Source organism: Perca flavescens, chromosome 23 (assembly GCF_004354835.1).
Source record: "Perca flavescens isolate YP-PL-M2 chromosome 23, PFLA_1.0, whole genome shotgun sequence".
In the NCBI taxonomy this organism is placed as follows: domain Eukaryota; kingdom Metazoa; phylum Chordata; class Actinopteri; order Perciformes; family Percidae; genus Perca; species Perca flavescens.
In genome coordinates, this window is record NC_041353.1 from 24801853 (window position 1) to 24816124 (window position 14272).

Sequence of the window (14272 nt, forward strand, 5' to 3'; positions counted from 1 at the left end):
GTTCATTATCTTTTTGTTTCCAACAGGCAGGATCAGCTGTTGGTTAGAAGGCTCTGGTTGGCCAGGAGGAAAGAGGCAGCATCCGTCACAAACACAGAAATGGCCAAACTGTTTGCTTTCATTTGTGTAGTTTGTTGGAGGCTTCCAGGGCCTTTCCCTGCCATGTTGGCGTCTGTATGGCTATTCTGTACAGCAGAGTGTGCCACCCCCCCCCCCTCCCCTCCCCCTTCCCAGGGAAGCTGAGTTATGTACATGATGGGGACAGGAGCAATCTCTCCTTCAGTCTCTCTTTCTCCCACTCCTACTCCTCCTCTTCCTCCTCCTCTTCCTCCTCTTCCTCCTCCTTGTCTTGCGGGGGTCAGCGGACCTGGGGGGCGTAGCCCTCCTTCATCAGCCCCTCCTCGTAGTCCGTCTGGCACAGGATCATGTTGTTCTTCAGGAAAAACTTGTCTCCCACACAAAACCTGCGCCACACAGAGAGAGAGAGAGAGAGAGAGAGAGAGAGAAGGCTTTACATAAGCATCAAAGCAAGCATCTCATCATTAGCACTGAGCTCTAGGCTAGCAGGCCTAGCCAGCTGCAGCTAGCTTCCTGACTACAGTGCAAAATCTCTACTTTAGCAACACCTAACCAACACCCCCCCCCCCTTCACTTGCAGCGCTGCAGTGTCCCTGCAAGGTTCTCCTCTAGGAAGCAGTTCTCAGTTACAAGGGAACTTATATAATTAATGCAGAACTTGGGGATGGGGTCTTTTCCACCTGCAGCTCTTCCAGAAACCCCCACCGACCTCGGCAGAGGCCCGTCCTGCTCCAGCCAGGGGGGGGGGCACAGATACGCTCGACCTTTCAGCACAGTGCCAAGTGGAGATTATGTTGAGTGCGTAGGAGCGGTAACTCTCTCTGTTCTGTCCCGAGGGCTGCTTATCTCCCTCGGTGTGCAGGTTAGACAAGGTCGGCAAGCAGTGTTTACCTGGGGGGGGGGGGGGGGGCTCGCCTGCGTTTGACTTCCTTGGATGTTAAGACTGCTGAGTTGAGTGCTGGGACAGAGCCCGGGTACCTGACAAGCATGGCAGCATGTATTCAGGGCTGCAGGGCAGATTCAGAGCGTGATTTGTTACTTCCATTTGGGACCAATTAGTAAGGTGTTGGCACTAAAATACCAAAAAGTGTAAGAATGGTGTGTTTTTGGAAATGAATCCAAATGCTCTGAGGAAGAGCTGACATTTATTTTGAAAAAAAAATTATAATCATGTAAAGCTGCACACTCTGATGTATGTATTGAATTCATGAACATTTCAGTCAGTCACCTACTCCTGCCAATCGCCCCAGCACAAGAGTCGCCTTGCTTTACTAACTTCTTCTTGGAAGCTTTGTCCATGAACACTCCCTGCAGCATCCTATCAGGAAGTACTTTTAAAGCTCCGCCCATTAATGCCCTGGCCAGATACATGAGAGACAGTAAACAACAGCCTTGGCACATAAAAAAATAAATAAAATTATATATATATATATATATAAAAACATGTTTTATTAAAGGTTTCCTAAATCGTACGTAGTTGCAGATAGAAATGTTTAGCCTGCAATACCTACAGTTATTTTCTTACATATCTATTGTGGTTGTTGCCAGGACTTGTTTTTACCCAACTAAACCCAGACGACTAATATCCATTCATCTTGGCATGGTGATTATTGTGTTACATGTAATGGTGTCATCCACTCTAATAAAAAAAATGACAGCATCTATTAAGCGGCTGTCTTTACCGACGCCGAGCCCACTCCCACTTTCACTTTCTCTCTTTATTTTTTCTCTCCCACTAGCAGTGACCCCCCCTCCTCACAGCTCTTACCCCCGCCCTCCTCCGCTTATTTCACACGGCCAAATTGTTTCTGCTCGGTGAAATGTCAACAGCATATTTGACATCTGTGCACCAATTATGATGAGGATATTACACAGGCGTGTCTAATAAAGGACCTTGAGTTGCCCGAGTATTTCCACTTCCTTAAAAACAGTTGCAGGGTACGTCTTCTATTAGAGAATGCTGATATATTTGTCGCCTGCTACTGGACTTTCAGTAAACATTTGGTAAACACGCTCACAGCCCCTATTTAGCATATTTGGATTTCCCATCTTTTAGTGTTAGTTAGATAGTTGTGTATGTCATAGATGTATAAAGTGCAACAAAAAAAAACACTCCAAATGGAGCTTTCTCTGAAAACTTCTCCATTAGTGATGTCACTGATTGACCAACCCAGCCCAGTTTGTCATCTGTGCTGCCCATTGGTGCTGCCTGAGCAAGCACAGCCCGCCCAGTGGCTTGTTTGAATTTGGTTGACCAATCACAACAGCGTGGGCCGGCTGACCAATCAGAGCAGACTGGGCTTTTCAGGAAGGCGGGACAAGAGCTCAGACAGAGTGGGCAGTGTGAGAAACAGAATATGTTTTCTTGAACATCAAAGCATGTAAACCTAATCTAGAGTACAAATATGATGCTGAAAATGAGTATAATAGGGACACCTCACCATGTTGCGCCAAAATCTGTAATTGGGGTTCAATTAGGTTGAGATCTGGTGACTGTCAAGCCACTCATCAAAGCATTCATCCCCAGACCCTGTATGAAACCACTGCTTTCAATACTCAATATGTAGTAATTTACTCAGGTTCCGGTTCTTCCTTTATGACGTCACCCATATGTACTGTAGCTAAACCAGACGTTGCTGTGTGAGCAGCTGATATGAGCTAGCTTTAACCTTAGCGCCACATCTGTTAGGATCCATAGAGTTGGCCGATCATATGATGGTTTCTAACTTCCAGTCAGTCAGCTTCTGCTGTCTTGGTCTCTCCCTGTACTGCCTCCATCTTCCTTCCTTTACTGAGAGGTGACTGTGACTAATGAGTCTTTAAAGACCTCTTGTTGTCGGAGGAAGAGAAAGAATGGCTGGCCACGGGCACACACTTAAAAGATGTATTGCGATGCCAGCAATTTGCCTCGGAGGCCCGTGTTAACTAGAGTATTCACTTTCCACTCAGATGAAGAAACAGGAAGATTGTCAAAGAGAGAAAATAGCCTCAACTGCACCAAATCTAATTACTGTTGAGATGCAAACAGGTTCAGAGACACTTGGCCCAGTGACACTGATGCTTAATTGTAACAGCATGTTGTAAATCTTCCCTGGCAGATTGCTGCTGGGCAATGAGACAGCAGCACAAGGACACACTGAAGATGAGTGTTTCTTTGTGGAGTGTAACGTGGAGAAAATAATTTCACATCTGGAAAGAAGGAGATTGACATGTATTTACTTTGTGTCCATCTTTGGTGCTAAATGTCCACTGCTATTTTTTTTTTTTTCATTCTGTCTCCATTTATGATGCTCAGTGCTCAGACGCCAGGTTACTGTACTTCAACACTAAAAAAATAATTTGTGGCCACAATTGGAGGACGCCATCATATTAGCTGTGTTGCACCATCCAATTGAATATGACCCTGCTCTGCCAGAGTAAAAAGTCCACAATAGAAAACAATTCTGCAGAATTCTGGGCCTGCAGAAAGCTGTGTGGCCCTGTTCACGACACAGAAATGGATAGTACTAATCATAAAACCATAAAATAGGGATTTGGCAAGGCTATCCCATTCCAAAAGTTCTTCCAAATGCAGCTCAGTTTGGCTTCCTTTGAAATAGGCAGCACCTAAAATGGTACTCAGAACTCATCTGGGTACGTGCACATTACTAGTCAATAGGGCTGTTGGAACGAATTCCGAAAGTCAAATATAATTCGAATAGTAGAAAAAAAGATATTTATATGCATAGATATGTTTGCTAATGTTAGCTAATCTCCCTGTTCTTGCCTTGGCCTACCCACATGCGAATATGAAATGCTTTTATCATGAACAAATTAAATTTGAATGGTATTGTAGAGGAAGACTGACAGCTCTACTAGTCAAGGTCCAAAAATGCAGATCTCGAAGGATGCGGCTGCTGATGGTACACAGCTAGGATCTTTATAGTGCTGCAAATGCATGGACTGGTTATTGGTTGAAACACTATTCTATCATCTCCACGAGTGGAGAAAAACTGACATTTATTTGTATAAAATGTGTCATGTTTACTTGAAATTGTGCAGGATTACGGAGTTAAATTGTGTTCTCTTGTAGGCTGGCTGCACAAGCTCTGAGTTCTCAACACCAATCATACACAAAGTGACAACTGTGTCCCTTATTGGCTATTAGGCTCCTGTCTAACAAGCCTAACTTGTGACATGCAAGGCACCAGTGGCTGAGCTTAGCTCTGCTGAACCCAATTGGTGTCAGTCTGGCCTTCCAAAGCTCCAGTATGGAGCATCCTCCCTTATCAGCACTGACCTTCCCCTGCACTGTCACCCATCCTGCTCTCCCCCGCTCCCCTCTCCTCTAACCTTCCTCCAGCCTCCCAGACTGTGGCCTCCAGCTCATCAGGGGGAAATTGGGCCAGCAGTGGCTAGATGATGAGGCTGGACGACAGCCCCATCGATTAGCTGTCCCCCAGGGCTGATCTGTGGCTAACTGCTTGCTGGATGGAGTCTCATATCTCTGTCCTTATTCCCAACACCCCCACCCTTACCGACACCCCCTCTCTTCTCAGAACCAGCCCCCCCCCACCCCATCCCTTTGGCTCTAAGACCATGGTTTCCCCAAGAAGAAGAAATAACAGGTCCAGCTGGTGGGAAGGTCACAACGGTAGATTTATGTCCAGTTTAACAGAGTAAGGCCACACTGGGTGCAGACATGAGCAATCAGAGCCAATGTAGGATCCTATATTTTCACTGATAGACCAGGGACAGGAGCTATTCATTCCACTCAGCTTGATACCATTTCAAAGTAATGCACAGAGTGAAGACGGGGGGGGGGGGAGCTTTTGCTCTCTGGCAGATAAACAAGTAAGATAACTGGTGAGGCTTTTCCATTTTTCTTATTCCTGAAAAGGTTCAGCTCTCAATGCTTCTTTCGTGGCAAGCCAGAGATTGCCCGCCACTTTGATGGTGATGATGACAAAGAAGAAAAAAAAAAGCAGTTGCAGGTCACGATTGACATGTCCTCCCATCTCTGCCCTGTACTAACTGGCCTATAACTTAAGCAAGGCCCCTAATAGCTGAGCATGGCGATGATCATTAGAGTCCTGCAGGGAGTCCCTGATGAAATCAGAGTAATTACTGGCTTGGCGTTTCCCATCCTTGCTCTGTGGGATACAGTAGGGTGGATGTACCCACAAAGCAACTGATGACATGGATAGATGCATGAGTGAGTATGTTTGTGTGTGTGTGTGTGTGTGTGTGTGTGTGTGTGTGTGTGTGTGGGTGTATGGTTAGACTTGATTGTAGCAATTCAACCTTCAAACGGCAACATGGGCTGCGGCTGACCTGCAGGAGCAACAGATAATTACACTGCGTGACCCCTGCTGACCTCGCCATCGCCTGCTCTGTTTATCAGATTCCACATTTTCTGACGATGTTACGCTGAGAAATCTCTGGGCCATTTGTGAGATGGATTAGATTACTTTATTGAGGGGCCCGTGGGGAGGGGGGGTCGACAGAGGCTTTCATGTTTGTTTGAGCTGGCGTAGATGAACAAGACAGCAAATCGGTATGCCAGACCAGAAGCCTATTTCCAGGCAACAAGGCGCTGAAAAACTATTCAGGAAACCTTAAGTGAGATCTCGTGATAGATCTCAGGCTGAGGCTGGGAACATTTGTAAAAGGTCATTCTATTAATCTGGATATAGATGTGAGAAACTCACTCTAGACTAATCCAGTAATGTTGTGGTCATCCCTGAGAATGCATCAAAACTGCTCTGAATCAGAAAATCTTCTTCAAGACAGAAATTCATTAACTCACAAATGTTAGAGCTATGCCTTAAATCTTACAGTGGCATACAACTCAAAGACACTTCCTCTCCGAACAACAGCTCGCTAGTAGGCTGTTGACGGTAGTCTCCTGTTTGCAGACAAAAACAGTAATAGCAACAGTAATAATTTGTACATCGGAGCTTTATTTTCAAGGTATACATACCCACTGAAATATGTTGTCTCTAGAATTTGACTCATGGTAAACTAATTGATCCTTTAAAGTCATATTCCTGCACAGGTATTTCTCCCACAACAGCTCCACCGATGTAAAGAAACTAAATGGAAAACAAACAGTCCGAGCCGAGGAACAGCTTCAATTAGAGTCGGAGCCACACCATAAATCTTGGCCAGGCCCCGGTGAAATTGTGATGGGCATTTGAACGGTGCTTGCAAGGCCACAGTGGACCATGTGAAACACACTGACGTCGATTTTATTCAACAGTTCATCAACTGGCCTAATGTAAAAAGAAAGATTTGCTCGCGCTTTAATGGGTTTTAATGTGGGAGAGCAAAGCTGGCCTGCCTGGACCCGGCTGATGAAGATTAGCTGACTTCTTCCATTAGGGGAGGCTTTCTGGTGCAGCCGGCTGAAGTGGCAAGACAATAACCCAGTGCTAATTGTGCGTAACCATGTCCTTTGCCTTTAGCATGCACAATGTGTCTGGTTCGTGTGGTTGCATGCAGGCGCTTGTGTCTGTGTGTCTGCAACAAAGCCGAGTTTTGGGAAGGTGAGAGACCAACAAAGTAACCCTCCTGACGTTCCGCTAAAGTTTTCTGTTCGATGGCGTTTCTTCTAACCTTGGATAACATTCTGGTTTGTTCATTCAACTCCATGAATGCTCCCAGGCAGCGTTTCATCATAGTACCATGGGAAGATAGAACCTTTGAGGATCTCCAGAATGTTTGGTTTTATTTATTTTTTTCCTGCAGGGTTCCCATGACTATGAACAGTAATGTTTTACATATGTGGAGAAAACGTTCTGGGGCCCAGGGTGTAGCAGGTATCTGTGCTGTGTTCTCTCTGTTTCTGTCTGTGTGTTAATGGCAGGACTGGAGCCAGGTGTCCACGTGTCCAGCTGCATGTCATCAGCCACAATCAACCTCCCTCAACTCAGCGCCAGATCATAGACAGTACCTCCCAGTTAGTCACATTCTAGCCACTCTGTTGCTCTCGTTGCTCGTATATATCGTTCGCTAACCCTTGCCACCTGGACCTGACTCCTGCCACCACTCCGCTCCTGCCAAACACGGACACATGATCCCGAGGAGTGGGATTTAACCACACTGGAAACCACTGGTCCTGGATCACTGGACTCTGGCAAGCCCCTGATCTGCCCCTTGGCTTTACCCCGCTCTCCCTCATACTCCACTTGCGTGTCACTGTGGAACTGCGTTTTATTGTATCTTAAACTCCCTTCATGTATGTAAATGAGGAAGGACAGAAGCACTATTACAGTTCAATCCACCACCACTAACTATGAACCAGACACTGAGTATTATAAGCTTCACAGAGATTATTTCAGGGCTGTTGTGTAAGATTGCAATAAATTGTAACGGTGTACATAATAAAGGCATTGTAGAGAGATTCAGTGAGGAGTTTATCAAACTTTCCTCTGTGCTGTGTCCTGAAATCTCTGACCACATCCTAATGATGGTTGTAGTAGTGCCAGGTCCAGCAGGCGTCCCTGAGGCCCCGGATGTGTCTTCTTCAGCCACAGGTTAGAGTGATGAATCTATCATATGGGATCTGTCTTCAACGTTCAGCAGCGCTCGAGATTCACTGCGCTGTGATCTGGCGTTCCCTGAGCAGCCATGGGCCCAGACGCAGGCATGGCAGAGGAGCACGAGCGGCCCAATCACTCACCTCTGATTGCAGAGCTGGCATGCGAAACAGTCCAGGTGGTAGACGTTCTCCTTGGCCCTCATGACCATCTCGAAGGCTGGAATTAGCTTGCTGCAGGCCGCACAGTTCCCCGTTACACCAAACAACCTGAGAGAGACACACGCGCACACACACACACACACACACACAGAGAAGACACATGATGTAAGTCATTCCCCCAGAACTCAGTACACAACAATAAGTCTGGGAGGTGTCTGTAGCTTAGCTTAGCTTTGCTTAGCAAGGAAAAGTGACATACACGGCAAATTTTTCCCGTTATTACTTTTGATTGGGGGCTGCAAAATGTTGTTACCGTCATCGCGATACCAACTGGCGCAATAAACACATCGCCAAAGGCTGCGACACGTCGTTAAAGACACAGAAAATATCAGCAGAAAACTGCACTTTAAAATGTAACTGTCATTCTTTTTCGGTGGTGCCTTTTATATTTCATTTAATGTTCAATTTGTTCAATAAAAGAAAGCTGAACTGAGTACACTTTAATATCGGTTTATTTATCATACGTAATATCGTTATCGCGAGATTCAACATTATCGCATATCTTCCTCATATCGTGCAGCCCTTCTTTTTATTTTCAGTTTTTAATCTTATTTGACTAATTTCTTAGGTGTATGGATCTTCTGTTCATGTTTGATTTGATTTATTTAATTGTAAGAGAATGCCTTACACATGATAAAAGGACATCAAATACAATCGAGGATAAAAACACAATAAAGTCCAAGACTTATTTCCATTGTGGTCCTCAACACAGATCAGGACAAGACAAGATACTCAATGACATAACATATAAACATTTTTCTTAAATAAATAAAAATAGTAACTTGCCCTTTAATCTATTCCACAACCCTCTCTAGTAACCAGACCTTGATGCTCTTTTTAAAAGAGTTCAGGCTGGAAATGATTAATATGACGATCTAACTTGTTCCACTGAACTGCCCCCATATAGGCAAAGGTTCCTTTCCCTAACACTGTCTTAAAGTTATAAGGACACAGGTCAGATATGCTGCCACGAGTATTAATATTGTGTGTGTCCTTTACCTTAGTTATAAGACACGACAAAAAAATTGGGACACTACCAAACAATATTTTCTGAATCATGGTCAGTCTTAACATAGTAACATGAGACTCCACAGGGAGCCAGTTGAGCTCAACAAATTGTGACCTACCTATGTGAGACCTATGGCCCAAATTCAGAATTACTCTTATTAATTTATTCTGTGCTGTTTGCAGCCTCCCTTTGAGTCGATTTGTTAGGCCTTCAAACCAGGAAGTATACATGCAAATTCAAAGTGATTTAAAATTAAGGCATTAGCTAAGATGATCATTGTTGACCAACTTTACTCAAAACCTTATTGGCCATATTCCTGCCATCCAAGTTGTTTTCTAGGATGCAACCCAGGTATTTTACTGACGTTTTTGCACTGACCACAACATTATTCAAAATGACCCTAAATTCCGACCATCTATTCAATCTGTATTTTGAACCAAACAAGATGGCCTCTGTCTTACGAAAATGTAGTGACAGCATATTGTCAATCAGCCAGTTGTTTACAGAAGATAGCTCTGAGCTCAGGGTACTCTCGATTGTGGATTGTTTCCCACTGACTGTTGATTGCACGATGTGCCATTTAATAAGGAAGCTCACTGATGTCGTCCATGCTCTAATGAAAGCTTCAACAGTCCACTAGTTTGAAGTAATACCAATAATAACAATAACAATCACAGAGACATGAGGTGACTTTTTCCCTAAATGTTTTGGGGACACGGTAGGTAAACACCATGCTTATTTCCAAGACACCTTGAATGTACAGTATCATATTATTTGGCGTCCAGAGTTTGTGAACTTGACTCCCCCACCACTGTGTCCCACCCTTCCATTATAATACAGCCAAGAGAATTGCAAGAGGCCGAGTGCTCGTGCTGCTTCTCGGAGCGTCTGAAACACGAGAGCGACAGCTGTCAGAGAGATTGTGGTAGACACGCTAACATGATCGACTCTCTGAATCAGTAACAGGAATAGGTTGGACAGAGGCGGGCTGCAGCAGCACAGGGCCACAGCTTGTGCCATAGAAATAGATGGGACAGAGCTAGCACTACTGCCCAGGGAGGAGCCTATTATTTCCTGGCCTGCTCCAGGGACATTAATGTGAGTATTCATTAGGGAGTCAGGGCTGTTACTACACAGCGACCTAGACTATACTAGCAAGGGAAAAAAAACATATCTGATAACGAAATCATATAACAAAATAACCTATTAGGCAGACTTCTTGAGGCACTTTTAGCCGTCGTTGTTAAAATGATAAAACGGCATGCCACTCTCAGAGTCTGTAAGAGATCGCAATCTGATAAATGATCTCAGGGCTTGGGAAATGCAGGGTTGTTTATTAACCTTCAGAAAGTATGTTTCCCAGAGGCAAAGGAAGCAGATAGATTGTGCCCTCATGAATATCTACAGAATTAAGAGCCACTGTCAACACACCTTGAGACAATGAAGGATATCTCTTGTAACATGGTAGGTGGGAGAAAACAAAGAGGGCCAACTCAACGGATTAGCGCTGACTTTAATTAAAAGAATTATGCCTTCTCCTTTGAGCAATCTAATTTTGGATACATTTGTGCTATCTCTTGTCCTTTCTCTTTTCTGCACCAATGTGCATTGCCGGAAGGCCTTCACATGAAATTGATATTTCATCTATTTCTCTCCTTACAAAGGCGAGTAATTGATCTAAAAAAAAAATCCTTAAAAAAAGAACAAGAAATGATAGGATTCAGTGCGAGATAATGAGCATGAATGTTTGAGCATAACAGCGGCACTTTGTCTGGCATCTTACGACAATGCAGCTGCCTCTCACCGTGCAGGGGCGAACGTCCTTGTTTTCCAGTAATCTGAGTCATTTTCACATAGTGTGCACTCAAGCCTCTGTATTATAAAGGATGGAATGTTTTTGTGTAAAAAAAAAAAGAAAAAAAAAAAGTGATGTTTTAAGCTTTCTGCCTACCAGCCTGAATCCAAACGGTATGTCTGCTTATGCTCTTCTCCCATCTCTTGCAAATGTATAGTGTGGCCTGCCCAGGTGGGAAGGACTGTCACACTTTGCTCTGAGATATTTGGGGTGAAAGTCTGCTCTCTGTGAATCTGTGTTTGTGTGTGTTTCCCACACGGTCGCCACTTTAATCATTTGACCACAGCACGTGAATTACTCAATGTAAAAGGTTTGCACATTAAAGAAAGAAAATGAATGATTTAACATCTTACAGATGGCATGGACAGTATTCTGTAATAGTCCAGCGCATAGACCAGAGTAAAATAGACCTGATATGAGATATGTAGTGTATCCTGCTGAGATAAATGCCAGCACGGCTTCCCATTCTTCAAAAACAAAAAATATAAACTAATAATATGAATTGAAATTGTACATTTGAATAAAAGCAATACATAAATATGTAAGTTATAACAGTGAACACAAGTACATAAGTGGGTAGGAGTGAGTCAACTATTTTGTGTGAGTCAAGAAGTCCTCCAAACTATACGACCACATAGGTCGTTTGCCCCCCACCCCCTAATACGACCCACAGGAGCGTTTAATAAATGAGCGCCCCTAGTGGTGGCAGGAAATACAACCCACAGGAGAGTTTTTTCCTCCTCATACCTAAACGTAACAGTTGTGGTTTTAAACACGTTGACACTGACAACAACTACTCAGGTTTAAAAGAAGACAATGGTATGGTTAAACTCAGTACACTGAGAAATATACTGTAGGCCTTAAGTAGACACCAACATCCATGTTGAGGTATTAGACTCTGAATAAGAGAATATCTATTTTTGAGGATATTTTTCACCAAATACATGCATTGATTTTTCTTACTAAGGAAATGGAATCCGTGTAAAAGACCTATTCAATAAGATACAATACAAATAAAACATTCCAAAGACCTCTAGGGTTCTCGAACATCCAAACTCCTAGCTTCTTCTCATCCACTATTCTGCTGGAGAATTCATGCTGTACATTCCTGTGCTACGTTAACCACTGTTTTAAATGATTAAAGACCACATAATGGGAACAATACCTACAGTCACATTCAAATCAAACAGATCTTTGTTATTGTCTGTGACTGAGCTAAAGAAGTGGAGCGGCTGATAACAGCCTACCCAACCTGGATCTGTGGCAGCGCCAGCATGCAGCCTGCAGCCTGCCGGCTTCCTGGGCTCTCGTGTGGCAAACACTCTTCAAACCGGCAGCACACAGAAAGCCCCAGCTCACCCTGTGGGGAGGGAAGACGGATGGAGCGTACCTGCCACTCGTCTTTCGCCGCTCCGCCAGTTTGATGTCACAGACGCTAATGGCTCTCAAGGGACGAGGCAAATTAAGCGTGGTTTGGTTGCAATGAATTCAAAGGCACAGGCTCCAATACAATCAGAGGATGACAGTTTAGAGGACTTGTGTGCAAGACCCAGGGCCTGGGACTCAACGCTTTCAGCACTGGATTATAATATAATTGGTAATAATTACATACATTTCCAATGCATCTCTCTCAGACTGACAACGGTACAGCTGTCTGCCATATCTAGAAGGCTTCTAACTGTGGGTCTGCTTCACAAAAAGAAAGAAAACAGAATAACATATGTAGAATAGTGGGCTTGACATACACTTCATATCCATGGCTGACAAGACAGCATGTATATTTAAAGAGGTTGAAGATACAACATGAAATTAAAATTCATGCTTTGCTTGAATCTGAATTTGAAAGAGAATAGAGGCAGTCGGTGCCCAATACCTTGTTCTAGTCAAAAGGCGTTCACTGTGCATTACAGCCTGGTACGGCTCAGTGGTACCTATTTGATGAGAGAATAACAGACACCAATTAAATTATTCCACAAGGCTTTAGCCCAGTCGACCCCAAAACCCAATCTGATGTGCAGGCCCCCGCCCCTTCGAGACAATGTAGGAGTGGTGTCACGCCAATGCTTTTTCTCAGCTTTGTCAAGCTAAATCCGAAATACAATGACCGCCCAATTACTGGGGCGTAGGAAGTAAAATGCATTATCCTGGAATATATACATGGAGCTACTGATACTGTACGAAGGCAAACAAGTCTGTGCTGGAAGGATTAAATGTCTGTAAGTTCAAACTGTTTACATGGGAACTTTTTTGTATCGAAACTATAGTCCCAACGAAAGTGTCCAGTGGATTATTCTGTGGAGAGAGACACAGATGGGATCTAGAGAGAAATGTGGCTGTTGAATGTTTTAAATGTGATTTTCAATGCTGTTAGCAGACAACATCTAAACGATCTGCATGGATAGACAACACTAGGGGAAGAGGGAAGAGAGATTTTGTGATTTGGGTGAACCAACCCTTTAAAACTAGTTGTTGAACGCTGCCTACAGAACAAACTGGAGTCACAAGGATCAATCAACTCCTCCATCATTCACCTTTTTTGGGGTTATCGCATTTTTTAGAGTGTGTGTGTGTGTGTGTGTGTGTGGGGGGGGGGGTGGTGATACCACGGTAAATTCAGTTGCCGTTTGAAATTCTGGTGGTGGCTTTGCTCTCCTCCTTCCTCCCCTAACCCGATCTCTTCCATCCCTCCCACCACTTCAATTGCTTCAGCCTCGGCATGCATTCATCAGATGCCGGATTAGAATTTGTTTCCTCACAAACCATTGATCATCGGCCTATTACTAGGCAAATGACAGTTAATTACCCACTACATTAACCACCGGGACCCGGGGACCGACTCCCTGTGCCATCAGTCAACATGATGAATGTGGCAAGTTCAGTAATGCACGGCCGTTCCCTCGTCCGCCTGCCATGCTGAGAACAACCCCTGGATCTCACTTCCAGGCAACCAGGGAAAATCTATGGCAATCTGCATAATCACAGGCTCAGGGTTAATAACAGACAAATGATTCGTTGCATCTCAACACAGGCTTTTTTAATGGGACCGCGCTTTGTCCATTTGATGAGCCACGCTGGTGTCCCACTTGGAATTTAATCACATTGAGAAGCTTGGCTGTGCAAACAAGATTCTGTCCATTAAAGGTACAAGAGAGGTAAGAAATACTAAATATGGTTTGCCCATCAATGCTTCATCTCAAGGCAATCTTGACATGAGCAGAAGAACAGAAACGGAAAAGTAGGGCTGATGTGCAGTGTGGCAGTTGGGGGAGGGGAGACCGTTAAAGGTGGCAGATGTAATCAGACTTGTGCATCAATTTTGACCACCCCGCGTGTGTGATTGTCAGTGATTAACCAACTCTGGGGGCAAAATTATTTCAATTACCACAGGCATGACCTGGGAATTGTCCCTGGGATAAGATTTTCCTCCTTGAGTGCCCCGACTTGCCTGACTGCCGGCTCTATCAGTTCTCATCTGCACCTGGACTCTGATATCCTAATGATGAATTATGGCCTGCTTTCTGAGAGACTGCAGACCATACCGAGGAACATTCCCCTGAACTGTCAGCCTGAAGAGCAGCAGCAGAGTGCT

The 14272-nt window shown here is 44.3% G+C and overlaps 1 protein-coding gene across 1 annotated transcript in view; it reads right to left on the reverse strand.

Moving 5' to 3' along the window:
- Window positions 1-278: 278 nt before the first annotated feature.
- Window positions 279-14272, reverse strand: part of lmo3 (LIM domain only 3) — a 42162-nt gene continuing 28168 nt past the window's right edge. The window contains exons 3-4 of the mRNA XM_028570935.1: window positions 7742-7867; window positions 279-464 (exon numbers count right to left, since the gene is read on the reverse strand). Of these exons, the coding sequence (XP_028426736.1) occupies window positions 359-464; window positions 7742-7867 (232 nt within the window). The 3' untranslated portion in view covers window positions 279-358. The remainder of the gene's footprint in view (window positions 465-7741; window positions 7868-14272) is intronic.